Source organism: Pogona vitticeps, chromosome ZW-PAR (genome assembly GCF_051106095.1).
Source record: "Pogona vitticeps strain Pit_001003342236 chromosome ZW-PAR, PviZW2.1, whole genome shotgun sequence".
NCBI classification, from domain to species: Eukaryota; Metazoa; Chordata; class Lepidosauria; order Squamata; family Agamidae; genus Pogona; species Pogona vitticeps.
This window is the reverse complement of record NC_135800.1, coordinates 3,540,760-3,561,225: the sequence shown is the minus strand read 5'-3', so window position 1 is coordinate 3,561,225 and position 20,466 is coordinate 3,540,760. Positions and strand designations below refer to the sequence as shown.

General features: G+C 49.3%; 1 protein-coding gene across 9 annotated transcripts in view; it reads right to left on the bottom strand.

Moving 5' to 3' along the window:
• Positions 1-6,125: 6,125 nt before the first annotated feature.
• GAPVD1 (GTPase activating protein and VPS9 domains 1) overlaps positions 6,126-20,466 on the bottom strand; it is a 41,163-nt gene continuing 26,822 nt past the window's right edge. For all 9 annotated transcript variants that reach the window (XM_072984935.2, XM_072984936.2, XM_072984937.2 and 6 more), the window contains 9 exons: positions 19,601-19,723; positions 19,182-19,311; positions 18,366-18,475; positions 18,037-18,196; positions 17,146-17,333; positions 15,758-15,971; positions 8,828-8,900; positions 8,279-8,476; positions 6,126-7,442 (listed from right to left, as the gene is read on the bottom strand). In XM_072984935.2, the coding sequence (XP_072841036.2) occupies positions 7,302-7,442; positions 8,279-8,476; positions 8,828-8,900; positions 15,758-15,971; positions 17,146-17,333; positions 18,037-18,196; positions 18,366-18,475; positions 19,182-19,311; positions 19,601-19,723 (1,337 nt within the window). In that variant the 3' untranslated portion in view covers positions 6,126-7,301. The remainder of the gene's footprint in view (positions 7,443-8,278; positions 8,477-8,827; positions 8,901-15,757; positions 15,972-17,145; positions 17,334-18,036; positions 18,197-18,365; positions 18,476-19,181; positions 19,312-19,600; positions 19,724-20,466) is intronic.

Here is a 20,466-nt window from a genome sequence, read left to right as displayed (position 1 = left end):
TTTGTTTAATTATTTCCCTGCTTTTCTCCCAGCAGAGGGATCAGAAGCAGCTGACGAAAACATTTTTCTTTTGTTAAGAAAGCAAATATTAAATAAATTTAAATGACAATAAATTTATTAAAAGCCATTTAAACACGTCCGTCTGTTCATCTAATATACCTGGAGGACGAGATATTTCCTCTCCCATATAAAAGCTTAAGAAATTCCCTTTTTTTAAAAAAAATGGATGTCTGATTCTTCCACTGGAGTACTGTTGAAGGTGGAGTGGACCAACGGCAGTGCTCCAGATGTTGCCAGACGGCATAGACAGCCAACATCTGGAGTGTCAGCATCTGGTGTGCTGGGACTTTGCCTGCCCATACTATCTAGCATGCTGGGACAAGTGGAAGGCAGTAGGAAAAGAGGAAGACCCAGTAACACGAGATGGGCTGACTCCCTCAAGGAAGCCATCGGTTTGAGTTTGCAAGAGATGAGCAGGGCAGTGGAAGATGGATTTTTCGGAGATTCTTAATTCATGGAGCCGCCATAACTCGGAGGCAACTTGACAGCATGTAACGACAGCCTAGATAGTTCTCCAACCGTACACCAGAATCTACCCATTCATGGGTCTCACCTGTTCAAAAACAAAACCTGGAGAGCAACAGATGGCCTTACCTCAGCCACTCCGTGGCCCATTATCCCCCCTCCCAATAAGATCTGATTGAACAGATCAACATGCATTCCTGCCCTCGCCACCAGGCCTTTAAAACCCAGTTTCTCCCCCCCAAAAAATAGATTTTTTTCCTCCAAAGCTGTTTTTCAAAACAGTTTTCCTCCAGTCCCAAAATGAGATCATGATTGTAAATTAAAGTATAATTAGCCTTTATGCTTTTATATTCATTAACTCTTCTCTGTTAATGATGCAGAGGCTGGAGTGTGAAAGCCGGGCATTATGAAACCACATCCAGGAAATAAAATAGTGATTTAGATAATGGCCAGAATGTATCGCTTGCTACTTGTACGTAATTAAACAAATGCTTCATTTAAACTTGGAAACATGAATGAATGTTGATTAACCCCCCAAACCCAATGGATGCGCGTCGCGATTTGGCGAAGCGGCTGGCATTGCAGGATTGGCACACGCAGGGCAAGGCAGGGAGGTGGGAAAGGGGCCCGATCCAGGGAGAGACACCTGCGTTGGGCAGGTACGGCCATCAGTCTCGGTACCAATCAAGAGGTGGGAAGAGAGGAAAACATAGCAGAAGCCCACTTAGGGAGTGTAGTCCTCGAAACTTAGGTGGCAGGAAAATCTCTTCCCAACCTGGGATGGTCTAAGGATATTTGGACTACAAATCCCATCACCTGATGGGAGACGCAGTCCAACACATTAAAAAAAAAGCTGCTTATTATTTGGGGGGCATCCATAAGCCAGCCACTTCTCTTACTCAAGGAGATAGGCAATGTTACATGCCAAAGATAGCTTTGCTAAGTCTTCTGATCTTCCCCTGCCCATAAGAATAAATCTATTTATAATCAGCGGCACAAATCAACTTCTCAATCTGTTTATTTGCCTGCTGTTGTCCTGTCTTTCAGGCCACCTTTCCGGAGAATTGGTGCTCAAGGTGGCTTACGAAACAGTTCCGAAACCAATTTTAAAAATAAAATATTTTTTAAAAACCCAGCAAGCATTAAAATAGAATTAAATTCGTTGCAATATTAAAATTTAAATTTGAAGCACTCCAGTATAGTCAATTTAAAAAATGTAAAGTATCGTTTGCCTTTAAAAAGAGAATTAGCTTTCACATTTTGCTAAAACCCAAGGGTCTGGTATATATTTTGATATACGATTATAGGAGTTATGGACTAAAGGCCCGTCCAATTTAGCAGAATCCTACAATATATTCCAGAACGGAGTTTGGGGAAGTTAATTGGGCTGCTCTTCCGCTCTCCAAATCCTGCAGCTATCTATGGTGGTTGGGGGTTTCATAGGCCAACCAAATAACCTCTCCATGCGCTTTTCCAGAATCCTATGTAACACAGAAGAAACGTTAGCCCGTGAGTCCTTGCACCTCGTATAATCTTGTCAGCGGCCATTTTGAAAAATGGGAGGGGAAGGGTTGAGTTTTGGATCTTGAGTTCAAATCCTTGTTTGCGGTGAAGCTGCCTGAATTATCTCGGTCTTTTATCTCTCTCCTCAAGCACAATATGATAAGAGGCCAAGTTCAGCTCATCATAGGTTAGTGTTATCACCTGAACTCTAAACTCTGGTTAATGTTAACTATGGTTTAGTAAACAAGCCACCATTTTTAACCGGGTGGCTCTCAAACAAGCCGTGGTTAAAATGTGGCCTGTTTTGTTGTGTGCTGGCCGTAGAAAGCCAGCGCTTGTTCAGAAAGACAAACTAAGGTTGTCAACTTTTGCTTCACGAATATGCACTGAGGAAAAGTAAAGGTCCTTATTTTCATCACAATAAGCCATGGTTTAGACCGGAGTCCCATCGGGCCCAGCAGAATCTTACAACTATGGTTTAGTGTAAATCCTGTGAACCACATGGTTTAGTGTGAATCCTCCTTTATGACTTAAACCAGCAATATGTTTTAATGTACACTGATCTTCCTCAGAGGATTCGTAAAAATAAGATAAAATTCTTAATATCTTGCTCCAAGTTCTCTAGAGGAGGAATACGAAGCACAGTGATAAAATAGGAATAAATTAGCAAATACGTGAAATATTTCTTAATCGTTACTAATAACAACCACAATAATAAACATATTACAAGAGGCAAAAGGGGGAAATGGGTAATTGCGTCATTTGAATACAGCGACAAGAGAAAAAGAATTTATTCCTCAGGTGAAGGAAGAAATAAATAAGTTTGTAAGATTAAAAACAAAACTTTTACTTCTGTGAATCCCCATTACGTACACAAGGAGCCAGGAAAGAGAACTGAAAGCAAGTCTCTAGGTCCTTATTCCTGGGAAGGGCGAAGAGCTGTCCTTTGCGCAGCCGGGTCCCTCCGAGCTCTGCTATGGTGGTTGTCCTTATGTATAAAACGGCATTCAGGAAGAAGCGAAGCCCTCTGCACACGCTCAGAGGCCTTCAGACCTATATTTAAGTGGCAACAAAAGCTGATTTGGGGAACATGCTTTTCAGCAGCCAGGGGCTGTGAAACAATTCTCTCCGGTCCACACACTCATTTTTATTTTCTCCTTCCCCTCTTGGCCGTGGATAATGCGTCCCATCAGCCTGTTGAGCTCGGGGGTGCGTGAATTGGCCACGGAGTCGCGCCACCCGGTTCCAAGGCTCAGCAAAGGCCTCCGGCGATGCCGAGCCGTGGGGGACGAGCCCTTAATGGCCGGCCTCATTATCCGGCCGGCGGGGAGCCTTCAGCCAGGTGGCAGTGAAGGATGGCCAGCCTGCCACGACGCTGTCCTCCCGCCGGCGCTTGGAGCTGTCCATCAAAGCCCCTGTCAAAGCCCGCCTGGCAGGGGCGGCGTGGCCTTCAAGGAGGAAAAGGGATCAACCTGAGCAGGCCGGTCTCCAAAGCTGGAGGTCCGTAGGGCGGAAAAGCTCGGCCACGGTGGCCGTTCCGGGCACGATGCGCTCCGGGGGCGCACCAAGAAAAAAAAAACGCACAAATGATGCAATGCCACCAGAAAAAGGAACCATGGCTTGCAAACCTCGGAGCCAGCCTTCGGTGGATGCCTTTTGTGGCCAATTCGGAAACATGGGCCACGTGTGGGGTGGCCTCTGGACAGTGTGAGGACGCGGGAGTCCAGGCGTGAATATCGGAATGAACTACGCAGGGCGAAACCACCTCACAGAGGGTATCGGGACAATCACGTAGGAAATAAGCCCACACATCTGCCCTTGGAGAACGGCTGCCCCTTTGTGGAGCAGGGGGCCCAATCCACTAGGGGTCCCGTCAGATTTGGCAATGCTCTCTTTCCCAGGGATGCAGGAGGCGAATTTAAAGTGGTTGCTTTTAAAGGCCCAGCCGTACCTAAGAGCTGTGTTTCTTAAACTTTGCATTTAGGGTTATTGAGGGATTAGATTGAGAGACTCCTGGGTTTTTGTTTTTAAATAGCCCTTTCCAAACTTTTGATTTGTTAGTATTCCTCTCTCTCTCTCTCTCAAACACATATAATCTCTTTCTCTCTCCCTGCATTTATATCCAGGCCTTCATCCAGAAGAGGAAGGGAGGAAGGAAGGAAAAGGGAAGGGAAGGGAAGAGGGAGGAAGGGCAGAAGGAAGGAAGAGAAATAGGAAAGGAAGGAAGGAAGGAAAGGAAGGAAAAGAGAGAAAGAAAGAAAGAAGCTGATGATGGAAGAAAAGGCAGGAAGACAGAGTCTTAGGACATGGAATCTACCACTAACGTAGTTAAGGAACAGGATCCCTTGGCATCTACTCACGCCATTTGCAAGATCTCCCCCCCCAGGCGCATTTTCTCTGCCTCCCCCAAACCCAAGTGGGGCGTAACTCCTCTGCTCCCTCTCTCTGCCGGCCTCTTGGCTCAAGCACCTTCCCCTTTCCCCAAATCCATGCTTCCAGGTATAAGATTTAATGAAAGGCACAATAAGAAGTGAGACAATTAGAATTTCTGCCTCATTATCATGGTAATCTTATCAGTGGGATAATGAGGTATTAATGGAGATTTAATGTGCCTCTCATAACACAGTCCCTTGGAGAAAACACATAAGGAAATTGCTGTAAATCCACTTAATGATGGAAAGGTCCCTCAGCGCCATCTTCCAGGGGATGAAAAATGCTGGCAGCATCTGAGAGAGAGAGATTCAAGGTCAATCGTACGGCGGGGGGGGGGAAGTGTGGCCGAGCGCTCGCCACGCGTTTGGAAAGAACGTCTTCCCGGGCAAAAGAAAGGACCGAGAGAGAGAGCGCGCAGGAAGGTACATGTAGCATGTACGCTACCCAGGTGACCTTCCTTTTTTGGACTACGTATGCTAGCATCCCCTACATGGGAGCCGGCTGGGATAGCTCGGTGGTTTAAGTATCTGGCAACGGAGACACACTTTGGGAGTTTGATTCTCCAGCTGGGAGAAGAACTAGCCTCTGTGGCCCAGCGAGCAAGCCAGATTCAACTACATATCCCATCACCCCTGACCACTAGCTAAGTAGGGAAGGATGGTGGGAATTAAGAGTCCATCAACAGCACATTAAATCTCCATTAACACCTCATTATCCCACTGATGATGGTTTACCATCATCAGTGGGATAATTACTGCAATAATGCAGTGGGTCCGTCGGTGTACCACCGTCGTTTTCCTCCGTGGCCCTAATGGCCTCTGTCATGGTGGTCTTGTATGCAGAGGTAGACTGTCTCTAAACCTGGCAGTTCCATCAGTGTGGTTTCTGTTTCTCCTCGGGAAACTGCCAATAACGGCTTTGCCCAAGCCTGCATCCAGAAATGTGAGAATGACAGGATCCAACGGTGACCCAGGGGAGAGGGTGGGTCATCAGAAGTGGTCCTTGCAAGGAAAACTTCCAGAAAGGACTAGCTTTTTTTGAAACAGGTAGTCCACCGTTCTTCATATAATTATGGATGGTGCACCAATGAACAGAAGGAAGGAAGGAAGGAAGGCCCGCCCGTTCTACTCTACAAAATCTTCCCGAACTTAAGAGGCTGTCTACTCTAGTTACAGCAATGTGATACCATTTAACCTGTACTGGATTCCACGCTATGGAATCCTAATATTTGTGGACTACAAAAAGTACAGAATTCTCTGTTAGAGGACTTAGTGGATTCCCCTGAACTATTGATCTGTGCAGTGCAAATCTGCTATGTAGTATAAATTCACTCACAGTCACCTTAAGACCATGCTGACTCGCCAGGGGCGACCAGGAAGTAGCTGTTTATAACCCTGCATTTCTGGGGGGAGGGGCAAAATCAGTTTTGCATCAGTTTTGCTCCGGTCAGTCTTACCGAAGTCTAGCCAAGAAGAAAGCAGGTTCCACATTATCTGGGAGGTTGATGCCCTCGTGATCAAAGGGGCCATGGGAGTTACATGGTACAAAATCCGAATTTTTACCTCTTTTACCGAGAAGAAAAGAGTAGCAAATAGAAATGCACCCTGAAAACCAGTGACAAGGTGCGGCCTAGGGAACAGGTGACAAGAACTCCACTCAAAACCCCCAGCGTATGTTTTTAATATGAATAATCAAAATATATATTACAGTTTCTGGTTTTATAAGGAAAATTGTGTTTGGGGTTTGTACAATATACACAGTATTTCAGAAAGGGCAGGAGAAAACAAACCTAGCAAGATATTGATATTGTTTTATATTAGACCCTTTCCCCCACCCCAAACAATCTCTCTTTATAAACCCCTTAAGCTTCATCATTTCTGTGCAATACATGAAAGACTTTAATGCCCCCGTTTTCCCCCAAATTTTAAAAAAAAAAAAACACGTATGCAAAAGCCCTGTGAAACGTTTCCAGTTTAACACCACTAAATGTTCCATAAGCGTTTACATTTTAATAAATACTGGGGCTTTGGCCGTTTCCCCGCCCCCCGCCCCCAAAGCCTAGCTTAAATGTCATGGCGGTTGGTTGCATTGACCCAGGGAGAGAGAGAAAAAAAGGGTCACTTACACACACACTCACACACACACACACACACACACTCCCCGCCAAAACGGCAGGCGCACAAGGCCAACGGTGGCAGAGGTCTGTTAGGCATATTGCAACTGTTTTATATTTACACGGTTCTTTCACGACTCCGGGGTGCCCTTTTGCATCCACTTATCTGCACGCGCTTCCCTGCGGCTGCACATCTTCCTCTGGCCAAAAAAAAAGAAGAAGGGAGGGGGAGGATGATGTCACTAAGGAGATCCCTAGCAAAGGCTGGCCGCATTTCCCCAGCACCCAGGGTTGATTTTTTTTAAAAAAAAGGTACTTTAAAAAAAAAAGTGAATTGAAGTGTTAGAAAAATATTGTCAACACGGATGTTGTGGCAGCTGGAGAAAAAATAAAAGGCCTGGACGTTCTACCATAACCTTTACAATGTGGTCCCTTTTTCATTTATGATTTGACACAGTGCTAGTTTTTAAGGGAAAAAGGAATTTTAAAAAGGGGAGGGAGGGAAACACACACACTCACACACACAGCCAAACAATATTCCCCAAACCACCCTATTGGAATTAGTCTCATTAGTAAAGATTTCTTTTAAAATGCCTGGTCGTTGTACAGTATCTACATACAAAAGTTGTGTTTTTTTTTTCTTCCCTCTTAAAGGGCCCGGGAAAGGTTAGGAAAACAGTCAACGTGTTACATTCGTAGAGGTCCGTTTCTTTGAGCCATTCCGGCGTCACTTGCGTTCGTCGATGGTCTTAATGAACTCCACGGCCGCCGTGAATTGCATCCACCAGTAGGATTCTTCTCCGGTCAGACAGTTGGCGTAGAAGCTGCTGATGTACTGGACGGTGGACAGCAAGCAAGGCGGGTTGGCCTGGAAAGAAAAGAAGGGGTAGAGTAGGGCAGATGGATTCGAAGCCGCCCCCTGCGGATGCTGAAAACTGTGGATAATAGCAAACGCTATACATAGCATGATAAAAGAAAGGAAAAAAAGTGGGGATTTCACCATGTATTACCAGAACTGGCCACTAGAAGGAGCCAGAGACCATGCTGTGTATTTTTGTTGTTGAAGAAGACATACCATATTGAAATGTTTCGCTGCTCATCCAAGGAGCGTCTTCAATCTGAGGAGAGTTTGTAGGAGATCCATGATATATCCTCCACAGATATGAAACCAACGTGGAGGATATACCGTATTTTTCGCACCATAAGACACACTTTTTTCCCACAAAACATGGGGGTGGAAAGTCTGTGCGTCTTATGGAGCGAAGAAAACAGATTATATTTTCCTGTTTTCTTCTCCTAAAAAAATTGGTGCGTCTTATGGAAAGGTGCGTCTTATGGAGCGAAAAATACGGGTATGTCGTGGATCTCCTACCAGTTTTTTTTTCTAGAATCAAGTACAGGTTTTTATTGACCCTTTTAGTAGTGTATACTCCTTGTTACTTATAGTCTTTTAATTCCTGTAAGTCGCTTTGGGTGCTTCTTAACAAGAAAAGTGGGTTCAAAACATTTTAAATTTTAAAAAAATACATATAAGGGAGTATTTTAAAAATGAGATGCCCATTAGCAGCCTGAAGCGGGCCTTTTGATCCTATCGATTCATTTCAACGAGATAATTATACTGATTTAAAACAGACAGAAGGGTTGGGCAGAGGGAATCTTGCTGGATTCCGCCCCCCTCCGAAAAGACTGAGATCCCTCTCTTACCTTTATGAGCACAAACACAAGGACTGGGACAAAATCATCTGCTCCAGGGACCGAGTCTTCGTTGGCCAAGCTCAGCAGGTTCATGATGGTGGAGCACATCCTCATGACGCACTGCAGCTTGTCCCGGGGCGTCTTATAGGCGCTGATGGTGCGGATTTCCGACTGTGCCGACGGCCATGGGGCTTCGCGCAGATAGACCTACACGGAGAGGAAGGGCAGACCATCTGGGGGACAGCTAGGGAAGATCTGGCAGCTACATCTAAGCCATCACCCAACCAAGAGACCTCAGCCTCTTCTGCTTTGCAGAGAGGTGTGTGTGTGGGCGTCATTCCGGCCTAAAAGAAGCCCAAAGGATGGAAGAAATGATTTCTATTTAGGGCTCGTAGGTTACATGAGGTGGAAGGGTCCAGACATGGCTGTCCCTACTTCAAAACGCTAGGCACAGGCCGCTAAAAGCTGTAGATAAAAGTGCTCTGGTTGATACAACCAGCAGATTAAAATAAAAAAAACCTATGGGGAAAGGGTCGGCCTTACTTTGGGGTACGTTACCTCGGGAATCTGAAGTGCTTTATGATTCGCAGTCACAACTTTGGAGAGCCTCTGGATATGATCGTGGAGAAGCCTGAAAGAGGCAGAGAAGGGGTCAAGCAAAAGACGAGCGACAGCCAAGTAAGAAAGACCGAAGATCGCCTTCCAGAAAAACCCAATTCTGTGTATGTCTTTTCCACCTTCGTTTTCACTGCTTAAATTTAACGGCCGGTTCTTGACCTTCCAATCATTTCAACCTCCTGATTCTCTTCAACCCATCTGGCTGGATTGCAACGTTTGTTTTATTGCTTTTTCTTTTCAGATTTCAAAACACCCCAAAGGGCACCGTCGGTTTGACTATGAACGTTTTAAATCAACAAATAATAGCCCATTTGGGGAGGGGTCCATTATGTACAGCCTTCTCGTGTGAATTTTGCTAAATGAAGAAGCAGCTTTTTAAGAAAGCTAGTTCAAGTTTCTGAGGGACCATCACACCAGTGGGAAAGCTGAGCAACTTTTCTTTTTTAATTTTGCAAGCCACCCACAATACCATGTGGCAGATTAGGGGGCTGGTCTTTTCCATAACGTAGGCCACCTTTTTAAAAGGAGAAACGTGGGGTAAACATATTTTAAATAACACAAAACAAACTAAAATAAAACATTAGCCCACCTCACACAAAAACCCATCTGCTGGACACCACCCCATATGGCAGAAAAAAAGAGGTTACTTACCTGTAACTTTGGTTCTTCGAGTGGTACTCTGTGAATTCACACTAATGGGTTAATCTGCGCTTGCGCAGAAGGCCTCGGAACATTCTAGAGCTTAAAGTAACACTTTTGGCTCCGCCCCCCCAGGACCTCATGGTCCGCCCGCCCTAACAGCCATTCAGTTCCCCAAATTCCGCTGCTGCTCTAAAGGCGAGACAGCCGTGACGGAAAGTGGGGAGGACGGGCGGGCCGTGTGAATTCACAGAGTACCACTCGAAGAACCAAAGTTACAGGTAAGTAACCTCTTTTTCTTCTTCGTGGACTCTGTGAAATCACACTAATGGGTGACTAGCAAGCTTACCTCTGGAAGGAGGAGGGAAACGTCACGGCAGCACGGCCGACAGGACAGCCCGTCCAAACCTCGCATCCTCCTTGGCCCGCAGGTCGAGTCTGTAGTGGGATGCAAACGTGGAAGGCGTGGACCACGTGGCGGCTTTACAAACGTCCTGTAGTGGGACTCCACGGAGAAAGGCTGTGGAGGCCGCAACAGCCCTAGTAGAATGGGCGTGAACAGATGCCGGTAGAGGCTTCTTAGCCAGTTCATAGGCCAGACGGATGACCTGAACTATCCATCTGGATACAGTCTGCGGAGACACTTCCCGACCCTTATGGGGTTGCTGGTAAGAGACAAACAGGCGCTTGGAGAGACGGAACAAGGAAGTTCTTTGAACATAGAAGGCTAGCGCCCGACGAACGTCGAGGAGATGGAGGGATTTCTCAACCGGAGAAGAAGGTTGGGGAAAGAAGGTTGGCAGGGCTATAGGCTGGTTGACATGAAAATCCGTGGTGACTTTGGGCAGAAAGGACACGTCAGGGTACAAGACCACCTTGTCTCGGAAAAATTGCAAGAAAGGTGGGTCGGTCCTGAGGGCAGCCAATTCAGAGGCCCTTCTGGCTGACGTAATAGCTACCAAGAAAACCACTTTAAGGGTAAGGAGGCGTTCCGAAACCGTAGCAAGTGGCTCAAATGGTGGTTTTGAGAGACAGTTTAAGACCGTATGGAGGGACCACTGAGGAATAGGATTAATTGTAGGTGGACGAAGGCGTACAACCCCTCGAAGAAAACGTTTGATCTTCGCGTGCCTGAATAACAGGGCACTGTCCGTCTCTGGTGGTTGATGGGCTATGATGGCGGAAAGGTACACCTTCAGGGTGGAATGAGACAGGTTCATCTGGAAAAGGTAAGCCAGAAACTGTAACACAGTATGGAGCGTAGTGGGCGACGCGGGCAGTTGATGGGAAGCGGTGAACTTCAGGAAAGCCTTCCACTTGCTACCGTACAGGGTGTCAGTGGACGGTTTACGGCAATGGGAGAGGACGTGAGCTACCGTGGGACTATCCTCCAGGCGGTGAGGTGGAGTGACTGCACGTCCGGGTGGTAAGTTGTCCCTTCGTTCTGGGTCAGCAGATGCGGAAGGTAAGGTAGCCTGACGTACTCCGTCGCCCTCGAGATGAGCCTCGCGAACCACGGTTGGCGCGGCCAAAACGGAGCAATCAGAATGGCATTCGCATTGTCGTCGCAAACTTTCACCAGTGTTCTCAGTAGGAGAGGGAACGGAGGAAACATGTAGAGAAGGTGGTTGCTCCACGTCACCATCAGAGCGTCGCCGTGCGAATTCGGGCCGTGACCGCCCCTGGAGAAGAAGATGGGACATTTGGTGTTGAGGTGAGTGGCGAAGGCATCCACCACGGGAGTCCCCCATCGCTCGCAGAGTGTTAGGAACAGCGCATGGTCCAGCACCCATTCGTGCATGGTAACAGCAGTCCTGCTGAGCCGATCCGCAAGTATGTTGTCGTGAGTGGAGATGTATACAGCGGATGGAAAGACATGATGTTGGAGACACCACTCCCATAGCTGGACAGCAAGATACAGGAGGGAGAAAGAGTGGGTACCGCCCTGTTTGTTGACATACACGACAGCCGTCGTGTTGTCCGACACAACCTGAAGGGCTGTGCCCCTGATGATGGGCAGAAACGCCCGGCAGGCCTTGAAGATGGCGAGAAGTTCCCGATTGTTGATGTGTAGAGCAAGCTCCTTTGGAGACCATCGGTCGTGGACTTGCAGACCGCAACAATGGGCACCCCAGCCGACGTCGCTGGCATCCGTCGTGATGCGAGTTTGTAGGGCAATGGGAGCAAAAGGGCGTCCCATAAACAGATTGCTCGGGTTGAGCCACCACTTCAGCTGCTCCGACAACTCCTTGGACACAAAGAGTCTCTTTCTGGGGAAGTCCCAGAGGGGATTGAAGAGTGACAGGAGCCACACTTGCAGCGAACGAAGCTTCAGTCTCGCATGAGGAATGACCGAAGTGGTGGAGGCCATAAGGCCCAGTAGCCTCTGAGCAGTGTGAGCGGTGACATGACGGAGAGGGCGGAATTTCTCGATGAGAACAGCCATCTTCCGCGCCCTTTCTAAAGGTAGGAATGCTCGGCCGGTCCGAGCATCGAGAGTGGCGCCTATGTAGGAGGCAACAGGCGAGGGAACAAGGACAGACTTCTTGTAGTTCACCTGCAGTCCGAGAGTTTTGAGGAGATGGAGCACGGTAAGGGCGTGACGCTCCGCCTGAAGCCTGGAGTGTGCAACCAGTAGCCAGTCGTCGATGTATGGAAAGACGGCTATGCCCCTTGTTCTTAGGAAAGCCGCCACCGGGGCCATACACTTCGTAAAGACTCTGGGCGCGGTGGAAAGTCCAAAAGGCAGAGCGGAGAATTCGTAACATCTTGACCCCAGCGAAAAACGCAGAAAGCGACGATGGTCGTGCCTGATATTTATGTGAAAATAGGCGTCGCTGAGGTCTATGACGACGAACCAGTCGCCCTGTCGCAAGAGGGGCAGAATCCTCTCCAAGGTTACCATCCGGAAGCGGCGATAGGCAATGAATTTGTTGAGGCGCCTGAGGTCCAAAATAGGACGGAAAGAATCGTCCCGCTTTGTCACCAGAAAATATCTGGAGAAAAAACCAGGATTGACAGGATTTGGAAACACCCTGGTTATTGCATGCTTTCGTAACAGGGTGGTTACTTCTTGCTTTAGAGGGTCGGATGGGGGGGTAAGAACGAGACGGGGAGGAGGCGTCTCCAAAAATTCTATCGCGTAGCCGTGAGCGATGATAGAAAGGACCCACTTGTCCGAAGTGATGGTAAGCCAACTGGAGAGGAAAGGAGACAAGCGGGTGGCGCAGAAAGGAGAGGAAATGGCTGTAGAGCAGTCAAAGGCCCTGTTTATTCTTACGGTCGACCTTTTTGAAAGGAGCACGTGTCTTGTGTCGTTGGTCATGTCTAGTGGTGTAGCCGGAAGAAGGAGAATACCTCTGCTTGTAAGGATAGGATCTCCCCGGCTGCATAACTGGAGAGAAAGATGGACGCTTCCATGGATAGCGTTGTTTGTAGAATGGTTGAGCAGCATAGGATCTGGCAGCCTTTTTCGCTTCATGGAGACCCTTCAGGATCTCATCCGTCTTGGGATCAAAAAGACCCGAACCGTCAAAAGGGAGGTCAAGGATACGGGCCTTGGAGTCTTCAGGAATGGCCGCAGACTTAAGCCACGCCTGTCGCCTCATGGCAATACCCGTCATTAGATTACGGGATGCAGCGTCCAAAATATGACGAACCGTGACCCGTTCCTGACGAATGAGTTGTGATGCCTCCTGATGAAGAGAGAGACCTCTCGGTTGCAGCTCATCAGGTGCAGCTTGTAAGGACGGTAAAGCCAAGTCCCATAAGTGTTGGTGGTAAGCCGCCATAGCGGCAACGTAGTTGGCAGCTCTGACGATTAGAGATGAGAAGGCATATGAACGCCGACCAAATATGTCCATTTTCCTCCCATCCTTGTTATTGGGGGATGCGGCTGATGCAGGCCGAAACTTAGACTGGGCGACGTCCACAATAAGGGAATTGGGGGCGGGATGTTTCACAAGGAAGTCCAGTTCAGATCCCTGAATCCGGTATAGGTTCTCAACCCATCTGGACATTTGAGGGGTAGAACAAGGTTTGTCCCAAGGTTGCTTTAGGGTTCGCAGTAGCGAAGGGATGAACGCTAGACGCATGGGTAAGTTCTGATCCTCATCGATATCGCCGTATACCTTGTCGGGGACCGTTTCCGGCGGACGTTCGACAGGGAGTTCCAAAGCGGAGGCTATTCTATGTATTAGTTGAGAATAGCTAGGAAAATCGGCCGCAGGAGAAACCGGGTTCTTATCAATGATGGCAGAGTCCGGAATGTTATCATTAGGAGCCGATGTATCCGAAAATGAGCATTCGGAGGAAGAGTCTTCGGGATGATCAGAAGGGAGGGGCGGGGGGAATGGGAGTTCCGGCATGGGAAGAGCGGGGGCCGGTATCGATTTGCCTCTTCGTTTGGAGCGTTTCTTGCCCCTCGGTCCGGTATCGGTACCGTGTCCGGTACCGTGTCCTGTACCGTGCCCGATATCAGGATCGGTGTCGGTATCGAGGAGATCCAATTGAAAAGAGTCCGAGTCAGAGGAGACGTGGCGCCGTTTCTTCTTGCGCGGTTTCGTCGGTACCGAGTCGCGAGGACGCTTCGGTTTAGATGGCACCGCGTCGGTACCGAGTGGCGCGGTACCGACTCCGGTATCGGTGGTGGTACGACGTGGGATACCGGTCGGTATCGGGGCTGGAGGCGGTATACGGCCATCGGTAGTGGTGCGTTGCTCTGTCTTCCGTAGGGAGGAAGGTCCTCCCGGTACCGACCTAGACCCTTTCGCTTCGATATCGTGAAGGGACGGTACCGGCTGGGCGTGTCGTCGTCTGCCCCTGTCGGTATCGCGGGGCGACGGTACCGACGGTACCGAAGAATCGGAGGAGACCGACGAGGAGGACGAGGAGTCGGATGAAGAGCTCCTCGTAGCGAGGCTGTAAAGAAGCCGCGGGTCATAGAGCTTTTGCATCTGCTTCCGCCATTTTCTTAAATAGCTCTTGGAAAGTTTGAGCGGAGCGGTTTTGTCCTCCATAGCCTCCTGCCTCTTAGGCTTCTTGGGGCGAGAATGTCGAGCCCCGCGGGGGGAGACCTTCGGTCCCGAGGGGCTCGGAGACCGGGAATCTCCAGAGGCTGTTTCCAAATGCTTCGTCTTGGCTCTCTTCTTCCTAGGAGATGGGAAGAAGGGTATATCCGGCGTATCAGTCGGCGGTGGCAAGGATGGTGGTGAAGAGGCTGCTGATGACGCCTGGGAGTGAATCTCAATAGGAGATTGCGGAGTAAGAGCAGGCAGGGAGGGCGACGGTTGGAGTTGAGGAGTGGCCGCAGGAGACGGTGGGGGAGGAATGGCGGCCGTGGCCTGGCTCTTAGGAGGCTTGGGTTTCTTAGAAGCCTTCTTGGTAGACATAGTTGGCTTGCCATTAGCCCTAGTTTTAGGGCCAGGTGCCGGAGCTGAATCTGCAGGCGCAGATGACGCCGCCATAGTAGGTGCGGTAAGGGATTTTTCCCAGAGCGCTGCCCGAAGACGTTGCTCTCTAAGTCTCAGGCCTTGCCGAGTAAAACGTTCACAATGGCGACAAGTCTGGGGGATATGGGATTCTCCAAGACAAAACAAACAATAACGATGGCCGTCTGTGGAAGGGATCTTTTTAGAACAGGCGGCACAGCTTTTAAAAGTAACTTTAGGTGAAGAGGGAGCCTTGGAGGCCATAAAAGAAAAAAGGCGGGAAAAAAACAGTCCAGGAATAAGGGGGGAAAAAAGGGGGTAGGGGAGCGAGGGAAACCCTCAGACACAGTCCAAAAAAACTCCCCTAATAATAAGACGAAATAAAGTACTTCCCTTGAAGCATGAAAAGCGGAGCCAAATCTCAGGAATCTTCCAGATCTTTCCAAATTTCACGGAGCTCTAGCTAGGAGACCTAACTGCAGCAGCGGAAAAAATGGAACTGAATGGCTGTTAGGGCGGGCGGACCATGAGGTCCTGGGGGGGCGGAGCCAAAAGTGTTACTTTAAGCTCTAGAATGTTCCGAGGCCTTCTGCGCAAGCGCAGATTAACCCATTAGTGTGATTTCACAGAGTCCACGAAGAAGAACCAAAACAGACCATTTAAAACCTCCTTCCTGGACCTCTGAGATCAAAGGTCTGGGGTCTACCCTCCGCCCATGGATTGTAACCAAGGTTACACTTATTCCCCCAGCCACCGGTTGGCGTTCTTCGCGCCATTCCTCGGATGGGCCCACTTGACTCACTGGTCCCGCAGGATATCCCCGTCCTGGTTGGGGTAAAACGCCAGCTTGAAGATGCGGTTCATGACGCTGCGCTCAATGGCCAGCTGGGCGTCCTGCAGCTGGTCCTCGCTGGCGTTCTGCCAGATGACGTCCTGGGCCATTGCCCCGTACAGGAACTGGAGGAAGTCTTCCACCTGGGCCGTCTTGTCGTCCGCGGCCGTCAGCTTCTGGAAATCTTTGGAACCAAGCACAGAGAGGAGAGCTGCAGAGAGCCAGGAGGGAGAAGCCTTCCCCCCCCCCCGGATTAACTCTATTCCCTGTTGCCAGCCTTCAAAAATCCCAAGTTTGGCCCGCAGGGAAGGTCATGACAGGTGGATGCAGCCATCCAGATGTGCAGGTTATTCCTCGGTGTCACGGATACAAACTTCTAAGGGAGGCCAGCAAAGGAGGCTTACAAAGGATGAGTTTTGAACTCGCACCCCAGTCTGGATCCATGTGGTCCTCTACCAGGCTCGTCCAAGGCCTCTCTGTGACACGAAGTGACTTGATGCAGGGGTAGCCAGAGGGGGAAGAGGGCCTTCTCTGCCCCCTCGGTAACATCAGCCACTGGCCCCAAGGTTGCCAATGTTCCACCAACAGATTAAATCAATCTCATAGCCCATAGCAGGCTGCACGCCACTCTTTCAGGCCCTTCCAGATTCTGATAAAAGGGGACTGGTACCGATATAAAATTATTTTTCATCTTTTCCCTTTTAATACATATTCAATGCTTTATGTTACCCTCACGGCCCATGGGCCAGTAGGAAGAAGCCCCTTCAACAGAGGTTCTTACCGACTTGCTTGAAAACATCACAAGGTCATTCCCCCCCACCCCTTCTCTCCCCAGTGGGAGAGCCAAAGAGACTTGGAAGAAGAGATCAGGGCAGAGCTTCAAGGCCAGAAAATCCGACTGTTAGTCAACAATCCGGCATTGAGACCACCAGGTGGAAGCGCTTTCAGAAAAGTTACCTCTTTGTTCCCTAAATGCTAAACATCCCATTGCATCTTACTTTGTATTCATGTAACCATACAGTCAGTATCTTTCTGATGTTTGTATAAACGTGTCACAACTTGTACGGGCCCCCAAAGCATCCTGAAACTGGAAAACTATCCTTCTTGGCATACCCCAAATTAAAGTGACTTGATTCTGTCTTTACCTGGCCCTTGCTCAAGAGTAGAGGAGAGCTTTCCCCTCACCCCGTGTAACCTAGTCATTCTGAAAGACAGGGGGAGTTAAACTGAGAGGTAACAAACAGGGGCAAGGACTCCCAAGAAGCTTCAAGGCTGAGTAGAGAGATTCTAACCCGGGACCCTTGGCTACCTACTGTCAACTCTTCTGGCACCCAAGCACAAGGTGGGTAAAGGTTTACCTTGAATGAACTCCCGGATCTTCGCCTCTTTGCTCTCCAGCAACAGCCGGACGCAGACGGTGGTGAAGTACCGGTTGGCCACCTCCTTGTCGCGCAGGACTCTCTGCAACAGCCTTTCGAGGTGGGCCTGGGTGGTCTGGAGGCCCTGGCGGCATCGCGTCAGATACGCAATATATGGAGCCCTTTTCCTGGAGCAAGGAACGAGAGAGCCAGAACTCAGGAGCAGAAGACTTCCTATCGGTGCGGATTAAAAAGGAACTCGGTTGGCCAAGACCTTTGGGTCCCGGTCTTTGAAGAGCTACAACCGGTCAGGAATCGAGGGTGAGGAATCGGACCAATCATCTCCGTGTGGGGCGACTTGATCAGATTTTTGAGGATGCCCTTGTGGACAATCCCACGGAAAAAGGAGGGCGTAAGAACCAGTTACAACTACAATATCCAGAAACGTGAGTGAGTGACACAGTGTTTTTTGATATCTAGTTTTGTGCGGCATTTTAAATGTTATTATTGTGTGGTTCGAATTGTTGTGAGCTGCCTTGGGTCTCCGATAGGGGGAAGGAAAGGGGACATATAAATAAATAAAGCTGTGAAGGACACAACTCCGCCCCTGCTGCCAGGCGCTCCCTCCAGCAAGGCAAATATTCTTCCCATTTATGAAGTGCAAACTGTGGATCATTTCTGTATTCAGAACAGTCTCATCCGAGGAGTCAGCAATCACTGGCAGTTGCCAAATCTGCAGGAACTGAAAGGGGGTCTCCCCCCAGTTGTAAAAGATTATTTCATGACCATTTTTTAAGCTTCTGGCCCACTAGAAGGGGCCACTTGATCCCACCCCGAATTTAGTGAGGACAAGGATGAAAGGCGGTGCTCCCGTCACAGGAGAGGGTTTACCTATAATCCTCTGTGATGGAGGCCAGAAGTTTGAGACACGTCCTGTTGTCGAAGCGCCCCACACAGCGCATCGTCTCCTGGAGCTGGGCCATCAGGTTCTTGTCCTGAAGGTTGATGGCTTCTGCCAGCTGAACTTTTAGGAAGCACACGATCTCGTTGTCTGCCCGAGGGAGGGGGAAGCGAACAAAACGGGAGAAGAGAAAGGCAGCCTGGTCATATTTATTTATTTAACCGTCTGGGTAGATTTCAAAACACTGCTTAGCGACTCGAAGTTAAAGAAAAATACAAGGAAGGGAAAGGATCCGGATTTCAGATGACAGGGGGGGTACCTTCGGGGTCCGTGTGGTCCGGAAGGCCATTCCGCGTGGAGTGAGACAACATCGGGAAGGCCACCGAGTCCGCGGAACAGAGGGCGAGCCGCAGCTTCTTCTTTGCATCCCTGCAGGGGAACAGCAACAAATTCAGCCTTGAATACGATTCGTAATTGGAATGCGAGGGATTGGTTCTTGCCGTTTAGATCCTACCTCTCTTCTAGAGCACGCAAGCTTGACTCTCTTCCCCAATCCTTTCCCTCATCGAAAAATGTTACTGGCCCAAGGTCTCCTGGTGAAGTTTTATGGCTCAGCGTGGGCTGGAAAGTGCACCCTCCACGCTCTTAAAACCATGTTAGTTTGGAGCCTTCAGGCCAGAGTCCTGACTCCCAAAGCCTCGGGTTCAGGTCTCAGATCGTTTGCCCCACCACCACGAGAGTTGGAACTCGGGACTTGGACTCAAAGATTCCGACATGCACACGGGCCACCCAGGTTGACAGGCCAGTGCCTACGCAGAGACAGCGGGCCAACTTCCCTGCCCAAAGACAGCCTTGGCTTAGGTGCATGCGCTGGCCTCTCAGCTTGGGGGCATGCGCAGAGGCAGCAACCGGCTCCGGGAAGGGAAGCTGGGCCTGCTGCCTTTGAGGATGATTGGCCCATCTCAATAGAGACTTGAAAATCCTCTAATTACACAGGTCAATAGGCTTTCTATCACCACAAGCAGAGTTTCCAGACCATCCTTGATTTCCAGGCTGCCCCCCTTTCTCCACCACGCTTCTAAGCCCTTTCTTCCCTCCTGCTAATATTCCGCAACCCCATGGAGGGTTCTGTTACCTGTAGGAGAACGCAGAATCCTGTGGTTGTGCTACTTGGCTGGCAGAATCCGGGAGGTCGTCCGCAGACATGTTCTGCAAGGCGTCGTCCCGCGGAGAGTCGTGGATGCTCTCCCCGTCACCGATGGCATCTAAAGCCCACCCCATCCAACAAATTGAACACTCGCAGTTGACCATCAGCAACAACGCTGTTTTCTTAACATACATGCTTGGGGATTAAAAAAAAATCTGCACCCCTCCTCAGCATCTCAGAACAGGGTTTATAGCTCATATCATCTTCCTTAAAACTACAGGACAGTTTAAAACGATTCAGAATAAAACCCGCCATTCAACAGAACGGGACGGCTATATTCGTCTGTGAAAATCTCAAGAAACAGATGTAGGTTTTCGCAGGGCATCGCAATGAGGCTAGATTCTCACCTGTGCTGTCGTAGCTCACGACCGCCCCCTCGTTGGGGCTGGTGCGCTTAATCGCATTCCTGTACTTGTCCAGAATGTCTTCGGCCGCTTGGGCCTGAGCGCTCAGCCTTGGACCAGTATCATCTGAGAACCCATAAAAAGAGGGAAGGCTACAGATTAAGAAACCGAGGAATTCAGAGGAACCGTATCTGCACCAAGGTGGGCGAAATACAAAGAGCATCATGCGCCGGGTGGAGGCATGCAGCCATAACCGATAAAATTGCAAGTGAAAACACAGATGGGCCGCCAGGAGCTCACCAAGCCCGCAGAGAGGCCATGTGACTTTCCCCTGAATCGGAGGTTTGGGGAAGAGGGCTGCGGAAACAAGAGAATCGAGGAAAGAGTGTTTCATTTACGAGAGCTATGCTCCGCTTCAGGCGCGCACAGCGGCTGACAATACGACGACGACACCACACAGGTCAGTACAGGATTTTGGAGGCAGAACTGCTGCTCTGAAACGCCTCATGTATCTGAAGGTGTCCCCTTTTGAGTACTTCTTGTCTTTGGAAACAAACACACACTGCCGCCTGCTTCATTGTCTGTTGTCACCCGTGCGGCTGTTGTTCCAGGCGCAGATTAACAAAAGTATGTTCCGCAGGGGCAGAAACACACAGCCAAGCCATATACACGGCGGATCCAGAAAGGGGTGGAACTCAGGTGTAATGATAATGAGCCCGAGAATGGACAGACTTTGTAGCAACACTTTGTTCGCTTTAGCTATCTATAGGAAGAGGTTTGAAACAGCATTGTTTTAAGACTGTTGTTACGTGCCGTCAAACTGGTACAGAAGGAAACACCTTGCGCTTGGTAATTACGGCAGGACGGCT